The following is a 22,539-nucleotide window of genomic DNA, read 5'->3' as shown; positions in this document are numbered from 1 at the left end:
GCTATAGGGCCATCTTAAGGCATGAAAGATTTGCATGCGTGGCTTGGGCGGTTACTAGCTATTCCGATACATGGGGTTGGTGTTGCGACACGTTAGAGGCGAGAACTGCTTCAGCCTCCTGGTTCGGCTGAGGACCCTGTAAATGAGGCTTAAAACGGGTATATTTGTCTGTAGCTTGCAGCGGGAACATCATCGCTGTGAGATGACTGCAACATTTGAAAAGCACGCAAGAGATAGTCGACGATAACGCAGTGCAGTGCGGTGCAAAGCAAAAAACATATGCTTTTTCCAGTGTCGCGTTGACGATATCGCAATATTGGTGTTCGTCGAGATGCAGCTAGGTGTTGAGGGTGCGACGCGCTCCACGTTCCGGGTGTGTTTGAGCCGAACCCCATGATGCTTCAGACCACGCGCGGCAACGGCAATCTCAAGGCCGATCAAGCCAGGCAACCGGAAGATCTGTTTGCGAGATTTTGCATTACATGTCGGTCAGGCTGTGCAGTAGGAGTAGCAGTCACCGACAAGATCTTGGAAGCCAGGCGTCATGTGGTCATGTTTCAAACATGCCAGGCCGACGTGTCCTTCATTTGTTCATGGGTGTTTTCGGCCTGACTTCTGAAGAGTAGTTCGTTCTGAAAACGACAGATGAGTACATGTCCATGTTTCGGCCTTTTGACATCTCCACCTCTTACTACCACGAGCCTTGGCCGTGGGCCGAACACCCGTCTTCGCTCGTAATGACTTGTGGTGTTCCAAAAATACCCTTACAGTTCTGTCATCCAAGGATAGGCCGCGAGGAGCGCATGTATGGTGCGGCGCAGTCCTCGAGACCAGCGCTATGGTCTGTATGAAGCTCCCCGTTGGTTGTCGCCTGGAGCTACATGCTAACCCCATATCCAAATAAGCCTGCATATATCCAGATAGTAGCTAGTTGTCCTTCTCATCTCCTCGCTGGTTTGCGCTGAATCTTCGTGTCTTCATGTGTACAGCACTCTCAGAAGTCGAGCACAAGTTGGGGTGCCAGCTTCTCCAGATCTTCCACCTGGAGGAAACCATCGATGCTACCGCCGTCCTTTGCCGCTGCCTTCATCTCGTCCTGGCTTCTGAGGAAAGCTTCCGTGACAAAGATGTCAATGTACTTGCCCACCAGCTTCATCGCACCTGTTTGTATTTGTATGTTTGGGTCTTCGAAGTTCTCTAGAAGTAGGCGTGCGAGGAGCGCTCGGGAAATAGCGGGTTCGTCGAGGGCGGCGGCCGCTGGCGGTGGATTGGCAGTGGGTGCATCGTCCATGATGTCGTCAAAGTCGGAGATGTTCAGATCTTCCGCGAGCTCTTCGTCTTGATCATCGTCGGAGAGATCGATTACATCAGCGGCTGGTGTGAAGGCTGTCTTCGAGGACCCCGCGTTGCTCTTCTTTGCGGCGCCTGTCGCGCGGGATGCCACCGCTGGGGCGCGTTTCGTCGCGGTGGATGCTTGAGAAGGCGCACCCACGGGTCTTGGTGGGTTGAAAGACGGGCCTTTCCGGCGCGCGGCATTCGCTGTCGCGTTCTTAGGTGGCATTTAGAGGCAGAATGGAGACTGAGTTGAGTTGCGGGTGGTCAATGGAGGTCACGAAATGTGGAGTGAGGCAGCGCTTGATGTTGGACGGTGCCCGCGCGATCCACAACACGCTGCGCGCTCTCACGTGTACGTCATAAAATACAACAACAACATTCTGATACCGAGGTCTGTAGCATTCGTTCGCTTCCATGACTCCAAAAGGCTTCTAAGCTCATCCTCAGGCCATAAATCAAGGCGCCCTATCTCATATGTGGCCATTCGTTCGGTATTGCGCACCGTCCTCGGTGCTGCACAGCCTTCGGAATGGGCGCCTTATGTTGGTTCATCACATCTCCCAATTTTCCGCTATGCTACACCGCCACGGTATGTACACTGTCACAACCGTAATCATTTCGGAGACCGTCTCTGGTTGCCAAGCCAAACTACATCAACCGACCGTTGAGCAGGTGTAAGAAACAACGTTATACGATCACGGAGAACACAGACCATCCTTCCTTCGTTTACGCGCCACAAGCCCACCTCAAAAGCTTGACATTGCATCGCAAGCCAGAATACGGGCCGCACGGTGGCGCCGTTCATTTCGTATTGATAATTACGGTTACTCGCGTAGTGTCCGCATTGGATCGAACCCTCACTATGGGGTATGTAGACTAATGAAGTCGGTGTAATCGTGACTTGGTAATGGCGTGAGGAGGCGGTTCCAGCGAGACAAAGAGAGAGGCCAGCCGTTGGACTAGTTATCTATTCGAGAGGCTGAGAGCCAATTGTGGGGAAATGAGATCGAGGTGGTACTATGCGACCGGTAGGGTACGTCGTTACACGGCGTTGGCAGCAGACATTTCGAAAGGGTCTTGACGTGCAGAGCGCCTGACACATAGTACATATATGGAGCTGTGCCACGAACAAAGAGGATTTTGTAAAGCCAGGGGGGTTTTCTGCGCACTGCGTTCCGATTGGTGCTGGTTCACCATGGATTGGGACAGTCATTTCGGGAGAAGTCGAGGCGCAGCGAACATGGTAGGAGCAAAGTTGGGCGGTTGGCTATCTCCCAACTCCTTACGCAGACGTGGCAGAGAAGGAGCAATAGCTTGAGTCGTTATCGAGGTACGGTCCATTGAATATAAGTGGAGATTGCTAGGTCCCGTCGCTTTGGGGTCGAGACTGGGACAAACAAGAACTAGTACCTGCATCAGCTGTTTATCTCCCGCTCCTTTGCACACAAATTATTTGGGTACCCATGATGCGTGGAAGTGACTGAAGGATGAATGCCGGTGGCTGTCTCAGTGATTGGGTTGTGACGCGTGCAGTGTCGTGCCTTTCTGCATCTGGAAGGCATATGCACATCAGTGACCATGTCGGCGTTGGTGTCTGGTATGGCTTCGCTCGGCAGCGCGCCGAACTGCGGAGTTGGAATGTGGCCACGACATGTACCAGTGACCGCCGATGCTGTGCGAGCAGGGCGGCTCCAGGTAGAGTAGCGGATGCTGCTTGTTCCCGCCCGCGTACCTCCTGACGAAAGAGTGCAGGCAGACCAGAGACATGGCACGAGAGGCGCGGCCGTCGAACAGAGGTCGAGACTCCGGAGCGAGCGTCCAAGAAGAGCGGCTCCAGGCTAGGCTCGGTTTGGCGGGGTAGGAGGAGTGGCCGGCGACGGGGTTAGTGCGCGGGCTAGGAGCCAGCGTCAAACCTCGATTGAGTGGACCACAGTGGTGTTGCGTTGTCGCTGAGATTGAGGCCAACGTCCTGGACCAGGGGGGACGGGGTTGCCCTTTCCCTTGTGGGCGATGCTATTTTCAACTGGCAGTCGCAGCGAGGGGTGAGGAAAGCGCGGTCGGCACAGCTGGCAGGTGCGGGTGGTGGCGCGCCTGGAGCAGCAAACATGGCTTTCCTGAGAGCTGAGGGCTCGCTGGAGTCGCCGACACTTGACGCATCGCCAGATAAGGATGCAGCGCACAGCCGTCTTCAGCCAGGCCTCATGTCAGATACCCAGTCCGATCGTGTGCAGGCGCCCAAAACTGCATGGCGGGCGGCTGGCCCGTGTGCAGGTGATGCTGCAACTTGAGGCCGCACCCCTGTCGCTCTACCCGAGATGCTTGAGGCTTGGTGCTCAAGTGCACTGGCATGCGGCGACTATGGGAATATATCATACAGTGGTTCGCCGTGCTCTGCCCAGGGCCCATCTCCTGCATCTCTCCGACCAGCGCCTTCCTTTTGCATCTGCGGGGTGTTTGCTCAGTCGTCATCCATTCCTCAACCCTGGACTGCTACCGCCCATCACTTGCGTCCTGCCGCACCATCTTCCACCACACCGTCAATCGATACACGGACTCCCCACGGACTCTCTCCCAGTTTCCGTTTCCCCCAGGTCGCTGATAACCAAACGCCACCGCGTCTCAATCCGGACCTCGTCTCACACTGCAAGATAGAGAAGCGCGCCGGGATCTGCGCTCTTGCATGTGCACCAACGCCTTTATCCATATCTAGGCAAATCCCATACCAGACAGATAACCCTGGTCGTTACTCTTATATCCTCAATTCCCCATCGTTTTCTCTCCTCTATCATGCCCCATTCGGTCAACAACTCTACCTCGACCCAAGCCAAGATGTCACGCCCATCGTCCACCTCGACCTACTCCGGCAACAATGCATTTCCCCAACAGGCAGGCACTACCCTCCTCTCGCCGGAGAAGGCCAATGGACAGCTCTCACCCGCGCACTCACAGTTCTCTTTTGCATCGTCGCCCCAGTCGGTCCAGGACATCGAGCACGACTCCCGGAACCGCGCTCCGAGTGCCGCCGCGGATGAAGTAGGTCCCCTGCGGCCCATGACTTCGCGCTCGCGTGCACAGTTCTACGAGGATCAGTTCTCCTACAAGGACGGCATGGCGTCGTCGGCTCGCGACCGTGTGACCAAGGATGCCCCCATTGTAGCCGAGCTGCGGACAAACGTTATCGTAAGTTGTTATTCTGCCGAGCTCCACTCTTTTGGCAAATCACTAACCCGGCGTAGATCAAAGACGAATACACCCTGGTCACCGACCTCTCGCACCACCTCTCGACGCGCTATCAAAGGCCAGAAGCCTCCATCATGATAACGGTCAACCACTCAGCGTGTCTGCTCCTCGGTGGTTCATTTGAGCCCACCTATATGCTCACCATTAACGCTTTGCCTGTGCAACTGCAACCCACGACCAACAAACGCAATGCCGCCCTGATTCAGACGTTCATGGCTGAGTCAATCGGCGTTGCGCCGGAGCGTGGCGTAGTCAAATTTGTACCCATCCCCGAAGAGAGCCTTGCCATGAACGGCATGACTATCCTCGGCGAAATTGAGCGCTTGGAGCGACAGCAAGCCGAGGAGACTGGTAGCAACATCAAGCGTGCCATGACCAAGAGCTCGCGCAGATCTGGTGTCTTCAAAGCAAAGAGTACCATGCAGCTGTCTCGTGGTCTATCCAAGGCTGACCATGGCGCAAGACCAGTCGTCACCACTGAGGTTTCTCACGACGCATCCCGCGATTCCGGAGTAGCTGTCAATGAGAAGATTGACGACAGCAGAATCGTCAACAAGAAGTCTGAACCCATACTCTCCAAGTTCGGCAAGAGGTCCGCGTCTGCCGCGCACCCAGCGCCGCCTCCTATTCCTGCCGACAGGCCTATGACTTCAGGAATGACCAAACGCAAGAGCTTCATGAGCGTCTTCCGCAAATAATCATCTGCGAGCATCCGCTACATCGACAGCATTGTCTAGCAGTCATTCCCTCATCAGCAAACGAAGACCTAGCATTCACCATATCGATTTTCAACGGCGTTCCACAAGGCACATGAAACCACTCTCTAGACTGAGTCGGCAACACAGACTCACCTGCTGTACTCCATCATCACGGTATCTATCAGATTCTGCAAACGGCGCTACACATGGGCATGGTCGAGTCGCAGAGTGCGACAAAATGGCATTACCAGGCGTTTGGGGTGCGACACATCACATGCTGTTCATACGAATATACCCTTTTGCATTTCCTTTGTCGCAAAGCTCCAGTGAGCGTTTGGGCTACATAGAATCATTAATGACACATCACTGCCTCAGTACATCGAGACGTCTTCTCAGTTTCTTACACATGCTGCTAATCTGCACTTCGCCGAGGAAGCACCTGCGCTTCACTCACCGCAATGGTGCCGTCTCCCGTGCCGTGAGCGCAATCGCAGACCCACGAGCCTGGATGCACACTCGACTACGCCATTGAGATCTTCATTCAATCCAGATCCTCACAGATCTTTGCCATTTCAGAGTTGTCTCGGGTACGCGCGCCCCATCTCAGATCGACAAACTTGCCGGGCGGTCACTAACAGAGAGAAGGGCCGGACGTTCACCTGCCGCGTGGCTAGACCAGAGACTACCAGACCGCCCGTGCTTGTCGAACGAAATCCAAGCCGGCGACGACTTCACGCACTCGGTCCAAACCTCAGTCTTACGGCGTACCCCGATGTCCGTTTCCGCACTTCAACGCACCCATGTCTCAGCCCAGCGTCAGCAAACAAAGCCAACCTAGAAGCCCATCAATGCTGCCAGCCTATCATCTCAACATGTATGCCTCCTCAGCCAGATAAGCGAACACCACCAGCGCCCATCGCTGTCACCGACTAAGCATGACTGACCCGAAAACACTGGACATGCGCAGAACATTCACGTTAGCCGCCTGCCGCCCATTCTGCATTCTGCATTTTACTTTTTTCAGCTCTCCACGATTTACTAGCAAGTGGATCTAGATGCGCCACAGCAATCGCTGGTGTCGGAGAGATGTAGCGTGGCGACTAGCGCGGTGCGGGAAGGCTAAGGTGGTAGCTTCGGGCGGATAGAATAGATATGGCCTTGTCACGATTGTTTCTTCAGCTGGGGGGAAATGTGGCGCTGGTCCAGCCCTACGATGTCGGTAGAAAGTTTTGCTTTCGTAGGGCTAAGAGCGGTAGTCTGAAATTCCATGGGGGTGGTGGAGTGGAGATGGTGGTGTTGTGCCACGTTTTCATGGACTGGACTGGGCTAGTTTCGATGCGAGGGTTATGGCGTGTATGCGAGAGTGATTGTGCATGTCTGGAAAAGAAGGGTCTGACCGGTTGAAACTCGTGCGGAGATACGCTATGGTAGACATGGGGAACCAGGAAGCGAGAAAGTCTACGGACAGTAAGCATGATGCTGGAACACGAAGTTTGCTATCTGGCGCCTTGACAAGTGAAGATCCTCGCAAGGTTTTGGCCGATCAGTGATCAGCAAACTGCGCAACTCTGCGCATCGCATTGGTATCTCGCCCAACACCCACGTTGATCCTAGATTCCCATGTATTCGTCGTCTTTTATTTCATTTACTTGCAACGTCGTCCTTGTTGGCTAAGGACATGGATGAGACTTTCTCAATTTGCATAGATGATTTACCCGCATCCTGCACGAATGGAATTGTTGTCTTCTCAGCCAATCAGCATCCTGGCACCTTGCTTTGAGTCCCCTTCCTTTGACGTCGGAAGTTTGCGTTGCTGTAGCTTGGCAACGCATGCATTGCGCAAATCATCCAAGCGAGAGCTTGGTTGAAGTCGGGATACGCGCGACAGAATGATGCAATAAGACGAAAGGGATCAGCACTGAACTGCGTAGGCCAAGAGTACACCGGTGCGTATACAATAGTTCATCATGGTCGCGGAATGGCCGTAGAGTTCGCCGGGAAATTATTGAAACGGCGTAGTGAGCTGCGCACGATGGATCCAAGATTCATGCCCGGGTTCGTGACCCGAGGGCGATCTTACTTCGGAGTTTGGCGTGTGACGTCATAGGTCTTGGTGAAGCTTGTACGGGCGCTATCTTTGTTGCTTTTGATCGTCAACCGCGATTACGGGGTGTAGTCTAATAACCGTGAGCCTTTAGAGATGAGGTCCGGAGGTGAGGGGGGGTACTGCGAGGATGGAGATGCCGAAGTGGTGAGGGAGGATGGGACGATGGCATTTGGTACATTCGCAAACGTTTCAACTGTCTCAATACCCAGGTAACATTCCACATACGCACGTCCATCTGTTTGAACATTGATTCTACCCAGGTAGTTCTACGTTTACACACCTTTCTAATCCACCCACGACCACCTCCCCGAAAACCCCCCAACAAGCTCATTCGTAAACTCCGGAATACTCCCCAGCAGCAAACTCCCCCTTCTCTCACAATCCTCATCAACCGCACGCTTCATCCCACATAGCGCCCCATGCGCCAACTTCATCCCCTTCGCCTGCAGTAACTCCACAACCGCCGCCTTACTCTCCTCCATCCGCATCTTAGCCATCGCCTCCAACTTCTTCAGCAAGAAATTCTTCGTCTTGTAGCGCTCACGGGCCGTCGCGCCTTGCATGAGGCGACGGTATAGTACAAGCCACTTGTGTAACGGTAGCCAGGGTTCTAGGTCGTTGGACGCGTTGTCGATGCCGGAGATGAGGGTGCTGACTTCTTTTTGCCAGTCCGAGGGGCTGGAGTGGTACCAGCGGTATTTTACTTTGAGGAGCCGGATTGAGCGCGCGTATTCTGTGGAGAAGTGGACGAGGATGTCGGTTTCTGGTGTGGGGATGGGAATGGGGCAGCGGATTAGGTCGGCTTTGCAGATTTCGGGGGTGAAGGGGTCGACTGCGTATGTGAAGGATTCGTTGGGAGCGGTGTTGGTGTGGGTGTCTTCTTCGGTGGCGCTATTGTGTGTTTTGTTCCATGCGTCGACTTCTTTCAGCATCTCTGCCCATTTTTCGTCGGAGGGGTCATTCAAATCATCGAAGGGGAAATCAGGGAAGTCCGATGGGAGAAGCGCGCTGAAGTCAATATCGAAATCCTCGAGAGAGTCGAAATCGTCTGCGTACTCCTCGGGTTGCGCGGTCTCCTCGTCATCTGCGAAGCCTGTCGCTGTCAGTGACTCGCTATGAGCTGACCGGTCCGAAGCATTAAGATTGTCGGATAGTTGTTCGTCCAGCTCAGCTGAGATCAGACTGGCTTCCGAATCAGCTTCGACCCCCATGTTCGTCCACTTGTTCGAAGGGGAAGGGGTGCTTACCTCCATACGCTCTAGCTGCATAGCTGTCAGCATGTCTGCCATTATGACATCCTCACCGGCTTGTCGCTCCTCTCAGGAGGGGATAGACAGCTCGTACTCCGAAGAAAGACCGGTAGGTGTAGAGGCGGGTTGCATGGAGGCAGAGGTTTCGGGTGGCATAGCATCGACGGATCCGTGCATCATCGCAGGCGCTGGTTCTATGACCTTGTTTTCCTCAATCCTGTTTCTTCCGTGAGAGTCTCGGTGGGTCTGGTCTGTTGCATGAATGTTGGCGTTGGCCATCTTGTACAGGTGTTCCTCTTAGGATTTCGTTCGGCTATGTTGTACGGTTCTTCTCTGTTGTTCATTACAAACCATCACAGGCAGATTTTGGTGTAACTGGTGTGAGGTCTGCATAGTGAAGGTAGTGTAAATGAATGTAATTTCACAACGCAAAAAAAAAAAGCTTCTAAGTAAGAACACACGGTGACGACGATGTTTAATTACGCCAGAAGTACAGTGAAATGTCTTGATGGATACTGTAGCTTCGCCGCGGAACTTGATGGCAAAATGAATCATGGGGCCGTATGTCCTCTTGATGGATCCTACGGTCACCACCTTGATTAGATTAAAGATATGGTTCGCCAGCCTCCCTGTTGTTTCTTCTCATGCTGTATAATTGTCTCCAGCGACTCTATATGGTTCTTCCTGGGATAGTGCCCGTAACACGCAGCTGATACCAGTTTATAGCCTAATAGCTCCTGAGAACGCAGTATTAGCGGCGATCTGCAGCCTCTCAAGACCCAGACCTCATCGTTCTGTCGAGATTCGCGAGAGCAAGCGCCGGGAAAACCATCCACAGATGTGTAGAAGCACCCGGTGCGTCTTGAGTTATGTGAATCTCTGTCTAACACGTCCATCATGACTCCTTCGACTTGTAAGGCCAGTGGAATTCCACGACGAGCTTCAAATGAGTGAAACGAAGCATTGGCTGCAGATTTCCTCAGCTGAGGGTAGTGTGGGATGACTGGATTAGTGAAGATCTCTCTGGACCTCCAATCGACCACCCAGGATGGTAAAGTGCTGTCATGCCGTAGTTCAGAAATTGCAGCATGCCATAGAAGCTCTAAGCTGTCTTCTGTCTCTATTATCTTGGTACTTGTATCGATTAGAACTCGATCAATCGAATCGGAATAGTTCGGCACGATCCCATAAGCCGGACTGGCCAAACCGATATATGCATATACTTTATCCCTTGGATCTGAAGTAATGCGATTGCGGGAATGCGCCAGGAGTTCCACGAGATCCTGATTCTCGTACCAGTGGGTTTTGGTCTCCATCATGAATGCCAATCCTGCCATGGCTATTCTCGACTCATTGCGCCGAATGTGCGCGATAATCCGACTCGGATCGCGTTGTTCAGGAAGATCCAAAGTAGGGTCTTTCTCGTACACCAAAGAATAGATTGCCAGCTCGAGATCATGATTATGGTCAGAACTGATCGCCTTCCATACTGGCAGAAGAGTTTGCCAGGACGCATATACTCCACTATACATGAAGTGTACTCTTGCTGCGACAATGAACTCCTGAAAGACCCAGGCTCTGGTAAACCAGGGTGCTTCGATGATCTCATATGAAGCAAACCACCCTCGTCTGAAGTCCTCAATTCTTTTGTTTTCGCAGATGTGGTTTCTTATGCGGTATTGGCGATCGCCGTCAGTAAAAGTGGCACATTCCGAATTGACCCTACGGTTCCCATACAATCTGATCAAGCGACGCCGTTCCGCCTCTGGAATCTCATCCCACTCACGGGGGCGGACTTCGCTCGCTAGTTCAACAAGCCAACTCATGCCTTTTGGGTCGGATCTTTGCGTCGACAGACAGACAAGGACTTGCTCTGCGTACTGATAGATCTCGCGCATGAACCCCACCTGTGACGATCTCTCGCTGATATCGTACTGGTTTATCGAGATTTGATCGATCCACAATAGACAATCCCTGTCACTGTATGTAGCTTTCCAGAAGGTACGAACTTCCTTCAGAGCATGTGCCAGATTTGCGAACACATTGAAGGGCATGCCGTTGAGGACGATAGATTCGGTATCCTTTGCAGAGCCAGCGCAGTAGGATGGAGCGGTATATCGTCCTTTCAGATCGAGCAAAGGCGCACCTGGGAGTAGTGTACATTCGATGACATCGTCTCCGGTGCCAGGCCAGAGTTTGACAAGGCGAATCTCCTGCTGAGCGACATCCAGTTCTGAGTATAGGCTACTCGCATGAAACGCGTCGTTATTGGGTGTGCAAAAGATGTCATGGCCAGGCTGGAGCCCGTCAGACTGTAGAGGCACTGTCGGCTCTTCCGCCATGGTCGAGTAGCGTTTGACCCTCCGACTAGGCTGGTGTGATGGGTGGAAAGTGGAGAAGATTGCGACGACGCCTCGTCCGCTTACGTGGGAGCGACTGTTCACCCCACATCCCCGCTTCCCTCGCTGCTTCCTCCCACGCCAACTTCCACGTGCAAACTCTCAACGAACCACGACTGTGTGCGACACACCATTTGACTTCTAGCTCCCTTGTTTGTCGCGACAGGGCTTACGGCAGAATGTCACTGATGATGCGAGACGGGATGATTCGCGTCGACTCTAACTCGCGACGGGGCTCGAGTCCTTGGGCTTCATCCCAAACACGCTCAGGTTGCACCATCGATGACGTCCCCAAACTTCTGGAATCGCTTCGGATTGCATTTGGAGGATAGGGATATTTGCCTGAAAGCTGTGCGAGATCGCTATGGAGACTATGAGGTTGATGAGTATAGCGAACAGGGTTATTGTAGCTTCACCCTTCTGGTCACGCCACCAAAAGTCGCTTTTGCGAGGGAAAACACCCGGCCTCAGGCTACCGCAGAGGTGGAATGTGAAGATGCGCCTGCTCTTATCGTCCAGCTTCGGCCACCTCAGCACGCCCTCGACCTCAACATTGTACGCGCTGCTAGCACAGCGCACCAAGCACTAGCCCCCACCATCGAGGATCTCGATTTAACACTACCCAGAGGCATATGCGCATACGAGATGAGAAAGGTTGACGGCACGCCGCTGAGCCGATTACAGCAGCATGGACACTCACTCGATGATAGAGCAGCAAAGCGGCTGGAGCGCCTCATCACAAGTTTCGCGGATCTTATCGCGCAAAACTGGCACTCACCACGGGAAGTACATGATATCACCCGAACGGTACGAGCAGATTCACCTATGGATGAGCATCCATCGATGCTCACGCAGTGCCGCGGCAAGGTCGGCTCAACGATGATCTCTAGACTTGAGAGACTGGCTAGTGAGCTACCGGATGCATATCTACGCGAAAGAGCGAGAGAAACAATGCGCGCGATACAGCGGATGGAAGACTACCCAGTAGTACTCAATCACGGGGACCTCATCCCATCCAATATTCTGGTTGACCACGATACCTGGGAGATCACAGGCCTGGTGGACTGGGCGGAGGCGGAATACTTACCTTTCGGGACCTGCCTGTACGGTCTCGAGCATCTCCTTGGAACCATCTCACAAGATCCCGCAAAATCAGGGCCCAAATGGACCTACTTCAACGGTGCGACGCAACTTCGTGAGCTGTTTTGGTCGCGCTTGATCGATGCCATACCTGAATTGGAAGCTCGGATGGGGGATGTGAGAGTGATGAGAGATGTGGGTGTGCTGCTTTGGCATGGCATCGCTTGGGATAATGGTGCTATCGATCGCGTCGTCAATGATGGGGAAGATGTGGAAGAGCTGGTTAAACTTCGCGCGTTTCTGACCGCAGGATGAGAGCTGCCGCGCGAAGCACCAACGGCGAGCGCATGAGGTATCGTTCTCTTTCTTTTTCGTCTCGTCTTTCATTCCACTTGTCTTCGTTTACGATGTGTTATGCTGAGATTTCGCTCTTGCTGTTGATCGCGGTGCGTCGCGCCTTCCTTTCAAACAGTGGATGTCCCTTCCCACACATAGTGCACCTTCTACATACATGTAGGCAACATCATGAGTTTGTTTGCGACTCATCACTTCGCTCTCCGTCCTCTCCTTCGCCGCTATCGTCGTCGGGTTCGCTCCACCTCGCGTACGCAAGAAGAGCGTCGCCAGTAATCACGTTCTCATCTTCACCACCCTAATCCGGCACAGCGCTGTACCATTTCGGCGACGTGATAGTTGGGAACTGGTGAGTAGAATTTGAAATCAACTGAGCGGTGAAGGTCTGACGAACCAGGACAGACACTGAACATCATGGTGTCCACTCGGCGAGGCACTGCAAACGCAGAGCCAGACACGGCTGGCATTGGACAGCCCAGACCGCTCCGACAGGCGAGCGACACCATACATATCATCGTTCCCAGCGTCAAGAAGGTCGACAAAGCTCAGAAGAATCGAAGGGTGCCAGAAACTCCTCCTAGAATGGCGCTCTCCGGCAATATTAGTGAGCATGATCTCAGTCTCACATCCCCGAGTACCGGCGAATCTCCAGTGGTACTCACCATCACGACGGCGAAGGAACGACAAGGCTCGACTGATCCCACCGATCGAACAGTCTCCTCCGCCCTGCGAAGGCTTGCACCTAAGCCTTTCGCAAACATGAGCGGCAGCAGCCATAATCCAATCATCGTCGATGGTACCTCACCACCTCCACGGCGAGCAACGCGAGCCCCGAAGCGCAGACAGAAACACAAGAAGCTGTCAGAACCGCATCAGTTCATCGGCAACGGATATAGGGAACTATACAGTTACGGTGTCTCTAGACCAGCACTGGCAGCCATGCCTGCGAACGGTAGCACATTCACCGGGCACCAGAGTCACGATATCTATCGAATGATGAGCGCGAAGATCACTGCCGCGCCTGAAGTCAGCCCGAACGCAGCATGGGGCCGACACACCCTCAATGTACCTTTTGAAGTACAGTATCCACTCTCCGCGCCGGTTCTTGCGCAACACGCGCCACAACACCAACCAGCATATGCGCAACACTATCATGTTCAAGTTCCTTCCAACACATACGTCTTGCCAATGGTTCCCTCTCAGAACGAGAACTCGCTCCGTAGGAGAGCTGTCCATCACATCCAAGAGTACTCACGAACTTCACCACAGAAGAGGAAGTTCGCCGATGCTGACCTTGCTGAAACCAGCGATGGTGAAGCCAAAGAACACCAGCGGCATGCTCGACCGAAATCGAGCCGTCCAATTACTCAATCAAATGCCACACCTGCATCCAGGGTACGCAACGTTGACCAACATAGGAATCACCCGCCGACAGTACATCGAGACCCAGATGCCAACCTCCTCATCAGTCACCTCATCGAGCACACCTCACTCATCACATCCTTGCTACAAGTCTATCCTCACTCTACAGATAAGAGAGGCTTACAGAATGATATATCGATGATGGTTCAGATCCAGAATCAATACATGAGTGCTTGGATGGAGAGTGAATCACTAAGCTCGCGCAAGAGAATGAAGAGTGGCGGTGACGGTGGTGTCAGTCTGGCGAGCCACCCACGGCCTATCATCACTCCCGCGGTGGATGTTCAGAATGAAAAGGACCATACAGTGCGTCAGGCTCTTTCTGCTGATGCCGACATGTGGCAAGATGGTACAGGGCATAGTGTTGCGGACGCGTTCGCGGTCGCACCTCAATCGTCGCCGGTGGCGAGCACCTCTAATGGAAGGATAGCTGATCCCAAGAGTATACTTCCGACTGCAACGACGTCTCGTCATCATATCCCGGGAAGGACTGGCACCGAAGACACCGTCGTCAAAACCCCACCACAGTCGATTTCAGATCCGGGAGCAACGTCGACGAGACACAAGGGTATTCTCGTTACACCTATTCGACGGGAAGCACCACAGACACTCGAACAAATGTCCAAGGCGGCCAATGACAACCCCAAGACTATGAACTACATGAGTCACCCGTATACTCCTTCCAAAGACCTGAGAACTCCCACAAAACTACCTCCCCGCTCTGCCAGCTCTCCAATCACACCAACTACCAAGAATGACGCTTCGTCTCAACACCGAAATGGCGAGTCTTCTTCTTCCCGCAGCAAGCGCAGCGCCCCTACACGACCTGTCCCCAGCCCCGAGCACGGCAAACTCCAAGTCCTGGGTACCAAGAACGCTTCAAGCAGCTTTCACAGTGAGAGCTCGAGCGACTTTGGTACCCGAAGGCCGGTGTTTCGATTCGAACGACGCGTTGCGGGTGAAGGCGGGGAAGCTGAAGCGGATGATGATGCGACACCGACTGTGAACGAGTGAGTGGACTGGACAGCATGCGTGTGAGAGCTGCGCAGAGAGCGGGTGTCTACTGGGGAGTTGAGCAGCATTTGGGCAGAATGTACGTGTTTCCGAAGTAGTATGGGAGAAGAGAGAAGAGGCCATCGCATGATTCAACGGGCCGGAAGCGAGAAGGATGTGTCATGGGCGTCGAAAAAGGTGATCTCGAAGATCACGTCAGGTCTTCGGGCTACTTAAGAACGGGATAGCTCATGTTTCATGATCCATATTCTATCTGGGTATCAAGTTACTTTTCCCTTTTCCCTTTTTCCGTTCGTCTGCCATGAAAGACCATCTGATTTTCGATCCATCTGATACACATAGCAATGCATAACACAACAAAACCCCTCATCACCATACACATAAACAACCCCACTTAATTTCCCTTATTCCCCCTCTTACCACCCCTCTTCTTCCTCTCCACATGCCCCTGCATCGTCCTCTTAACATCCCCCAAACTGCGCTTATTCTTAAACCTCGCCTTACCCAGCGTCATGAGGAAATTCTTCTTCCGTGCCTTCTCCTTGTTCGTCGTACTCTTGCCCTCTTCCACCTTCTTGGCCTGGTGCTTCGCCGCTTTGGACGTGTGGTTCGTTTCGCGGTCGGCTCTGGCAAGAGCGATTTTCTCTTCCTTGGTATTCTTCTTGCCGATTTTGGCGGCGAGTTCGATGGTCTCGGCGGTGATGGCTTCGTCGGCGTGGCGGGCGGCGAGGAGCTGGGCGCGCTTGGAGGAGCCGGCGAGGGTGGAGGTTATGGTGCTGGAGGCGCGGAGGGCTTGGAGTTGTTTGAGGTCGGCGGGGGTGAGGATGGTGGTTGTGAGGAGTTTGGAGAGGGACTTGGTTTCTGGTTCGGCGCTCTTGGAGTTTTCCTTGTCGTCGGATGGGCCGGGGGTGGCGCTGTCGAGCTTGGCTTTCTTTGCGGGGCGTTCCTTCTTGTCTTTTTCGTCTTCTGAGTCGCTGATTTGGATGTCTTCGCCGTCGCTTTCGACGTTGATCCAGCCGCCGGAGTCGTCGCTGTCGCCCTCGCTCTCCACGTCCCACTTCTTCCAGTCGTCTTCGTCGTCGAGGTCGATGTCGCCGTTGTCGGCGTCGGGATCTAGACCGGCCTCTATGAGCTTCTTCCTGCGCTCCTCTTCCTTCCACTTCTCGAGCAGCTCGATGCCCTCGACCTCTCCAATAGCTTCTTCACCATAACGGCGTTCTTTGATAGTACCAGCGCGGATACCCATTGTCGCATCCTTGCCACGATCGCGTTTCTTGAGGAGGTCGGCGCCGACTTCGCGGTAGAGGGAGAGGAGACCTTTGGCGGCCATCATTGTACCCTTGTCTTTCGATTTACGGTACTAAGAAGCGTTAGTATAAAGTATGGCATCGTATTCTAAGGAGCCAACTTACCATGACCAGGTCTTGAAGCAGAGTATCTGTCATGGCCAATGGCTGACGTGCGCAGATCTCACGAATGGAATTCAGACCTGCTGCCGCGACTTCAGAGGCTGAGGCTTCTGACACGAACTCGTTTGCGATCTTCTGTACAAGAGGCTCAAGCACATCTGGCGGTACGTATGAATGTGTCGCTTGCGCCAAGCATGCCAAGTAGGTGGTGACTGAGGCTTGCCGAGGAGTGAGGTGCTTCAAGAAGTATGAATATAGTGGGAGGACGGTGAGCTGATGTAATCCAACGAGGCGAGTGACAAGCTGCAGTGCCAGTAGCTTCGTCTCGAGGGCAAGCTTGTTCTTGGTGTTCTGGATGTGCTTCGAGAAGACGGTTTCGGCGAAGCCTTGAGGATCGTGGAGAAGGTGTAGCGCACTGAAGTTGAGGGGGTGGGGTGCGTTCTTCTTCTTTGCCTTCTTCTTGAGAGAGACAGCTGCGGACTTGATGTCGCGCGCCTTCTTTTTGCTTTTCTTGTTGATGCCGGCAGCGTGCTTCAGCTTTCCAATGTCCACATCGTTGTCGTCATCGCTGCTCTCCTCTGCGGCGGCTTCTCGCTCCTGGTCACCACCGAGGAAGAACCTGAGGCCGCCCGAGATGGTCTTTTCGTTGTCGCTCAGTGCTGCCAGTCGCATGACCTCGACGGCGCGCGCATCTGTCCATATCTGTCGTTTCCACAGCTCTCTGGTAATCTTGACGGCCCATAGACCCTTCGGCGAGGAGGTGTCGGATTCTAAGAGACTTAGGACGGTTAGCTGGGAATGCCAAGCATTGGGGGAATACTACGTACTTGTAAAGCGCCGTTTGCATAGACTTGTTGAGCTTGTGGTTCACAGTCTTCGCGTTGGACGAACGTAGATCTGAGATAATCTTGGTGTAGAGCAGTTGTCGCAGACTTTTGCTGTTCGTCGCCACAAGGAGCGGGAACAGTGTGTTGAGAAGTTTGACTGAGTCTATGACTTCTTTGCGCTTGAGCAAGCAGTATGCGCCGACGATCTTGTCCCTCAGATCATACTCAAGTACCTCGTGGTGGGTGAGCAGAAGCTCGAGATCCCTGGGGAACTCGGATGCGACATCGGGATAGAGGTCCGAGGTATGCGAGACGAACTCAATGAGATCCTTCAGCGCAACCAGACCACTGTCTGAGGTGCTCGGGTCGGCAAGGAACAGGTCGAGGAGGGTTCGGTACTGCTGGTACTGCTGCTCGAAGTCGTCTCTGTACGATTGGGGGTCTCGCTTCAGCTTGAATCGGAGGGCCGCATGGTCCGACTCGAGCTTCTCTAGGGCGCCAACTTTGCGCTTCATGTTGTATATACGATTATCGTGGTTGTGTCAATTATCGAGAGTGTCGTCTGTATGCGCCTTCGAGGACTTTGCGACATGAAATTTTAGTGGGGCGCATCCCACCAATTGGCCAGGGCGGACCGACACTAGGCCGAGAAGCTCTGGCCTCTTCGCGCGTAAATCTTTCTCACGAGCCTCGACAACTTGCGCCCGCAACTCTTCAGCCGCGCTGCCTGACACCGGCGCGCACTACACTCTGCAAGCTCGAGCATTCCTTTCGATTGTCGCGACTTAATTTTGAACTTTTCCCACACTCGCTCAAGACCTCGACGCGACGAGAGTAACTGGGCCAGCGCCCACCGCCGCCCATCATGACGAGCTTCTCCTCCATGTCCCTGTACGCCTTGACGGTGAAGCAGCCGACAGCGACTCAGGACGCCATCTCCGGTGACTTTCTCGGAAACGGAAAGCAGCAAATCCTCACAGCGAGCGGCTCGCGGCTAGCTATCCTGGAGGTCTCGCGGCGGCAGAAGGGCTTCCAAGAGCTCTACTCGCAGGATGTCTTTGGCATCATTCGCCGCATCGCCAAGTTCAGGATCGCGGGCGGAACCAAAGGTATGTCAGTCCTACTTCCCCGCTACAAGCAGTATAGTGATTTTCAAAGCACACGACACCTCCGAGCTCCCAGCTCACTGAGCCCGCGGTGGACTGGATTGCAATTAACAAGAACCTTTGCTGACTCCGTCAGACCATATCGTCATAACCACCGATTCAGGACGGTTAGTCACGTATGAGTACATGCCCGATGAGCACACGTTCAAGACGGTCCACTTCGAGACGTTCGGCAAGTCAGGAATACGACGCGTAGTGCCGGGCGAGTATCTGGCAGCCGACCCGAAAGGGCGCGCTATCATGATTGCCTCGACGGAGAAGAACAAGCTCGTCTATATTCTCACCCGAAGTGGCCAGACGGACATCGCCATCTCCTCACCGCTAGAGGCACACAAGCCACAGACGCTAGTGTACTGCCTCATCGGGTTGGATGTCGGATACGACAACCCCATGTTCGCTACTCTCGAGGTGGACTACTCCAACTCCGAGACTGATCCTACCGGCGAAGCGTACGACGAGATCAAGAAGGAGCTGGTATACTACGAGCTGGATCTTGGTCTGAACCACATCGTTCGGAAGTGGTCAGAGCCAGTTGATCGGACTGCCAATACCCTCTTCCGGGTACCGGGAGGTCCAAACGCTCCAAGCGGTGTCCTGTGCTGTGGAGAGGACAGCATCACCTACCGCCGTATCTTCAACAACAAATCAAGCGTCCACCGATTGGCCATTCCGCGTCGTGAGGGAGCTACCGAAGACCCCAACCGTAAGCGCATGATTGTTGCTGGTACCCTGTACTCCTTGAAGGGCGGCGATTTCTTCTACCTCCTACAAACGGAGGATGGCGACGTCTTCAAGCTTACCGTGGAAGCAACAAATGGCACAGTCGACAAGATCAAGATCAAGTACTTTGATACTATTCCTGTCGTCACCAGCATCTGCATTCTCAGGGCGGGTTTCGTATATGCTGCCTGCGAATCTGGGGACCGCATCCTGTACGAGCTCGAGTCGTTGGGAGACGAGACAGAGGACCCCGTGTTCGAGAGCGACCAGTTCCCTGTCGATCCGGAGACTGCTTTCGCGCCTCCTTTCTTCAAGCCTCGGGCCCTGGTCAACCTCACCGCGGTAGAGTCGATGGCCAGTCTGAACCCGATCATGGGTATGGAGATTGCCAACCCTGCCCTCGAAGACGCGCCACAGGTTTACACGATCAATGGTACAGGAGGCCGAAGTTCGTTCCGCACCACCAGGAATGCTCTGGAGGTTTTGGACCTCATCGAGTCGCCTTTGCCGCAAAACGCGTCAGACGTTTGGACCACAAAGCTCACCAGCGAAGACGAGACTGACACCCTCATTGTGATGTGCCTTCACAGCAGAACATTAGTTCTGAAAATCGGCGATGATGTCGAGGAAGCGTCTAACACTGGCTTCCTCCCAGATACAAACACGCTCGGTGTGCAACAATTTGGTGAGGACTGTATCATCCAGATCCATCCCAAGGGTATCCGCCACATTCAGGGTATCCAGTTTCCCAACGAAGATGCGAGCGCGACACATGCTAGTTTGACTGATTGGCAACCTCCAGCCCATCGTACCATTGTAGCCTGCGCTACAAACAACCGGCAGGTTGCCATCGCGCTGAGTTCAGGCCAGATCTTGTACTTTGAGTGCGACTCCGATGGTTCACTTGCTATGGCCGAGGAGGAGATTGCCCTGGACAGCACCATCAACTGCCTGGCGATGCCCGATGTCCCGGAGGGTAGCGTGCGAGCTTTCTTCTTGGCTGTTGGCTGCAGCGACCAGACCGTCCGGATATTCAATCTGAGTCCTGACATGGAAGGCAATATCCTACGAAGCATCTCTGTTCAAGCTCTTACATCACCGCCGAGCGACCTGACCATCAACCTCATGACAGACAAGTCGCCCCGTGGATACAGCCAGTTCTTGCACATTGGTCTGCGAAGCGGTGTATACATTCGATCAGTACTGGATGAGATGACTGGAGACATTGGTGACACCCGGAGGCGCTTCCTTGGCCCCGAGCCTATCAAGTTTGCGAAGGTAACTGTTGCCGGCGAACCTGCTATCCTCGCAATGACCTCAAGGCCATGGCTAGGCTACACCCATCCCCGGACCGGCGTATTGCAGCTGACACCCTTGAATTACATCCCTTTCAAGTCCGCTTGGAACTTTGATGGTTCTCAATTCAAGGGAATCATCTGCGTCAGCGCCAATGAGTTACGGTAAGCACTCCCTATTTCTTTCGCTCCAACTGCAATGATGAAAATATGTTTCCTACCGTCGAATCAAGATGAGGCTGAAACAAAATTTCCAATTGTTCCTACTGAAAGCAGTTACCAACTCACTTTTGTTAAAACTACAAAACAAACGAACAGTTGCTAACGAAACAGAATCTTCACCTTCAACGACTTGACCGACAACACGACCTACGAGAACATCCCGCTCAAGTACACCCCCAGGAAGATGGTCGGATGGCACGACCAGGGTGTCTTCTACGTGATCGAGAGCGATAACAACACTATCAGCGCCGATAGACGCCAACAGCTGATCGCACATGCTGGCGTAAAGAAGGAAGAGGCCGACGGCACCAACGGTTCCATGAAGACTGAGGATGCCGATGGCGATACGGCAAACGGCACAACCGATGGCGACGAACTCCCAGCGATCGACTTTGGATACCCAAGGGCTCAAGGCAGCTGGGCCTCTTGCATCCAAGTGGTCGACCCTGTGAGCGAGAAGACCGTCACCCACACAGTGGAGCTCAACGGCAACCAGTCACTTGTCAGTGCTGCTTTAGTCTTCTTTGAGAGCCGCGGTGACGAAGCATTCCTAGCTGTCGGTACTGCTAAAGACTTGAGCTTCAATCCCTTCAAATACACCTCTGCTTCTATACAGGTGTACAAGATTAACCCCACTGGCCGCGAGTTGGAGTTCTTCCACGAGACCGAGGTCAGCGATCCACCTCTAGCGCTACTTGCTTTCAAGGGAAAGCTTATCGCTGGTGTTGGTCGTCACCTGTGTCTTTACGACTGTGGCATGAAGTCGGTCCTCCGTAAAGCTCAGGCCCCGAACTGCGTAGCCACACGTATTACCGATCTCAAGACCCAAGGCAGTCGACTTGTTGTTTCCGACCAGGCGCAATCCGTCACCTACGTTGTACACAAGGACCAAGTCCACCCCAACCGTCTCATTCCTTTTGTGGATGACACCATCGCCCGTCATACCTCCGCATCAGAAATGCTGGACTATGATACCACAGTCGGTGGTGACAAGTTCGGCAATATCTGGCTCGTGCGCTGCCCCCAGAAGGTTTCCGAGTCTTCAGACGAATCGCCCGACGGCTCCGACCTACTAGTAGACAAGGGCTACCTGGGCGGTACACCGAACCGTCTTGACCTTATCGCACATTACTTCACAAACGACATTCCTGTCTCGATACAAAAGACGGTTCTCCTATCTGGTGGTGAGCGCATCATCTTCTGGGCCGGTCTCCAAGGCACTCTTGGTGCACTCATCCCCTTCAACTCCCGCCGACAACACAAGATGTTCCAGCAACTAGAGCTTCAACTTCGGTCGGACGATAAGCCTTTGTCTGGCCGGGATCATCTCGCCTTCCGCAGCTACTTTGCGCCGGTCAAGAGCGTCATTGATGGCGATCTGATCGAGCGCTTCTTAGTACTGTCACGCGACAAGCGGGAGAGCATCGCTGGGCAGATGACGGGTGCAGAATGGACCCCCAGCATGATTGATGAAGCGATCTGGAACATGCGGGGTCTGTATGCATTCTAGTAGAAGCATGTTTGTGCACATTACGGCGTTTGGAAATACGGGGCCATGAAAAGCGGTTGGTACTTATAACCCGCGCTTCTAGCGTCTTTTGATGAATGGGGAGCAGTAATTGTATTTGTACATAGGAACGTAGGTCACAATAGACCCAAATGATACCCGAGAGTCCTCTTCAAATGTGTTCGGAGATGACCTTAAGTTTGGTCCGTGGTGTTGCATCCTGTGTCCTGGCCACCTACTGAAACTCCGCCGTCTTCGTCATCAAAACCCAACGACCAACCATCCCAGCACAACAGCCACCGAAATCGCCATCAATCCTCCACTCCGTGTCCTCCAGGCAACGCTCTTGACATCTTCCTCACCCAGTCTATACCCATTCGACCCCGCAATCACAACGTTAAAGTCCCACTCCGTATACCCCGTATTCGTCGCTCCTGTTTCCTCGACCCCCTCGCCCCACAGCGCACATTTTATTATCGTCCGACTAGCTGCGT

General features: G+C 53.6%; 7 protein-coding genes across 7 annotated transcripts; 4 read left to right on the top strand and 3 right to left on the bottom strand.

Moving 5' to 3' along the window:
• Window positions 1-994: 994 nt before the first annotated feature.
• J4E88_010836 (uncharacterized protein) lies at window positions 995-1,561 on the bottom strand (the record flags this gene model as incomplete). The annotated part of the gene is made up of 1 exon (XM_049404426.1): window positions 995-1,561. The coding sequence occupies one exon, from the start codon at window positions 1,559-1,561 to the stop codon at window positions 995-997; it is 567 nt and encodes a 188-aa protein (XP_049249787.1).
• Window positions 1,562-4,164: 2,603 nt separating this feature from the next.
• J4E88_010835 (uncharacterized protein) lies at window positions 4,165-5,273 on the top strand (the record flags this gene model as incomplete). Its single annotated transcript, XM_049404425.1, has 2 exons — window positions 4,165-4,515; window positions 4,572-5,273. 2 exons carry the CDS (start codon window positions 4,165-4,167, stop codon window positions 5,271-5,273), a joined length of 1,053 nt encoding a protein of 350 aa, XP_049249786.1.
• Window positions 5,274-7,664: 2,391 nt separating this feature from the next.
• J4E88_010834 (uncharacterized protein) lies at window positions 7,665-8,633 on the bottom strand (the record flags this gene model as incomplete). The annotated part of the gene is made up of 2 exons (XM_049404424.1): window positions 7,665-8,600; window positions 8,628-8,633. The coding sequence occupies 2 exons, from the start codon at window positions 8,631-8,633 to the stop codon at window positions 7,665-7,667; spliced, it is 942 nt and encodes a 313-aa protein (XP_049249785.1).
• Window positions 8,634-11,311: 2,678 nt separating this feature from the next.
• J4E88_010833 (uncharacterized protein) lies at window positions 11,312-12,424 on the top strand (the record flags this gene model as incomplete). Its single annotated transcript, XM_049404423.1, has 1 exon — window positions 11,312-12,424. One exon carries the CDS (start codon window positions 11,312-11,314, stop codon window positions 12,422-12,424), a length of 1,113 nt encoding a protein of 370 aa, XP_049249784.1.
• Window positions 12,425-12,877: 453 nt separating this feature from the next.
• On the top strand, window positions 12,878-14,899 carry J4E88_010832 (uncharacterized protein; the record flags this gene model as incomplete). Its single annotated transcript, XM_049404422.1, has 1 exon — window positions 12,878-14,899. One exon carries the CDS (start codon window positions 12,878-12,880, stop codon window positions 14,897-14,899), a length of 2,022 nt encoding a protein of 673 aa, XP_049249783.1.
• Window positions 14,900-15,293: 394 nt separating this feature from the next.
• J4E88_010831 (uncharacterized protein) lies at window positions 15,294-17,650 on the bottom strand (the record flags this gene model as incomplete). Its single annotated transcript, XM_049404421.1, has 3 exons — window positions 15,294-16,259; window positions 16,312-17,086; window positions 17,136-17,650. The coding sequence occupies 3 exons, from the start codon at window positions 17,648-17,650 to the stop codon at window positions 15,294-15,296; spliced, it is 2,256 nt and encodes a 751-aa protein (XP_049249782.1).
• A 350-nt stretch (window positions 17,651-18,000) lies between these two features.
• Window positions 18,001-22,048, top strand: J4E88_010830 (uncharacterized protein; the record flags this gene model as incomplete). Its single annotated transcript, XM_049404420.1, has 3 exons — window positions 18,001-18,244; window positions 18,378-20,481; window positions 20,650-22,048. The coding sequence occupies 3 exons, from the start codon at window positions 18,001-18,003 to the stop codon at window positions 22,046-22,048; spliced, it is 3,747 nt and encodes a 1,248-aa protein (XP_049249781.1).
• Window positions 22,049-22,539: the final 491 nt, after the last annotated feature.

The sequence above is a fragment of the Alternaria novae-zelandiae genome (assembly GCF_023758075.1).
Source record: "Alternaria novae-zelandiae strain BMP 2774 chromosome Unknown scaffold_42, whole genome shotgun sequence".
NCBI lineage: Eukaryota > Fungi > Ascomycota > Dothideomycetes > Pleosporales > Pleosporaceae > Alternaria > Alternaria novae-zelandiae.
Note: the sequence above shows the minus strand (reverse complement) of the source record. Positions and strands in the feature narration are given on the sequence as shown.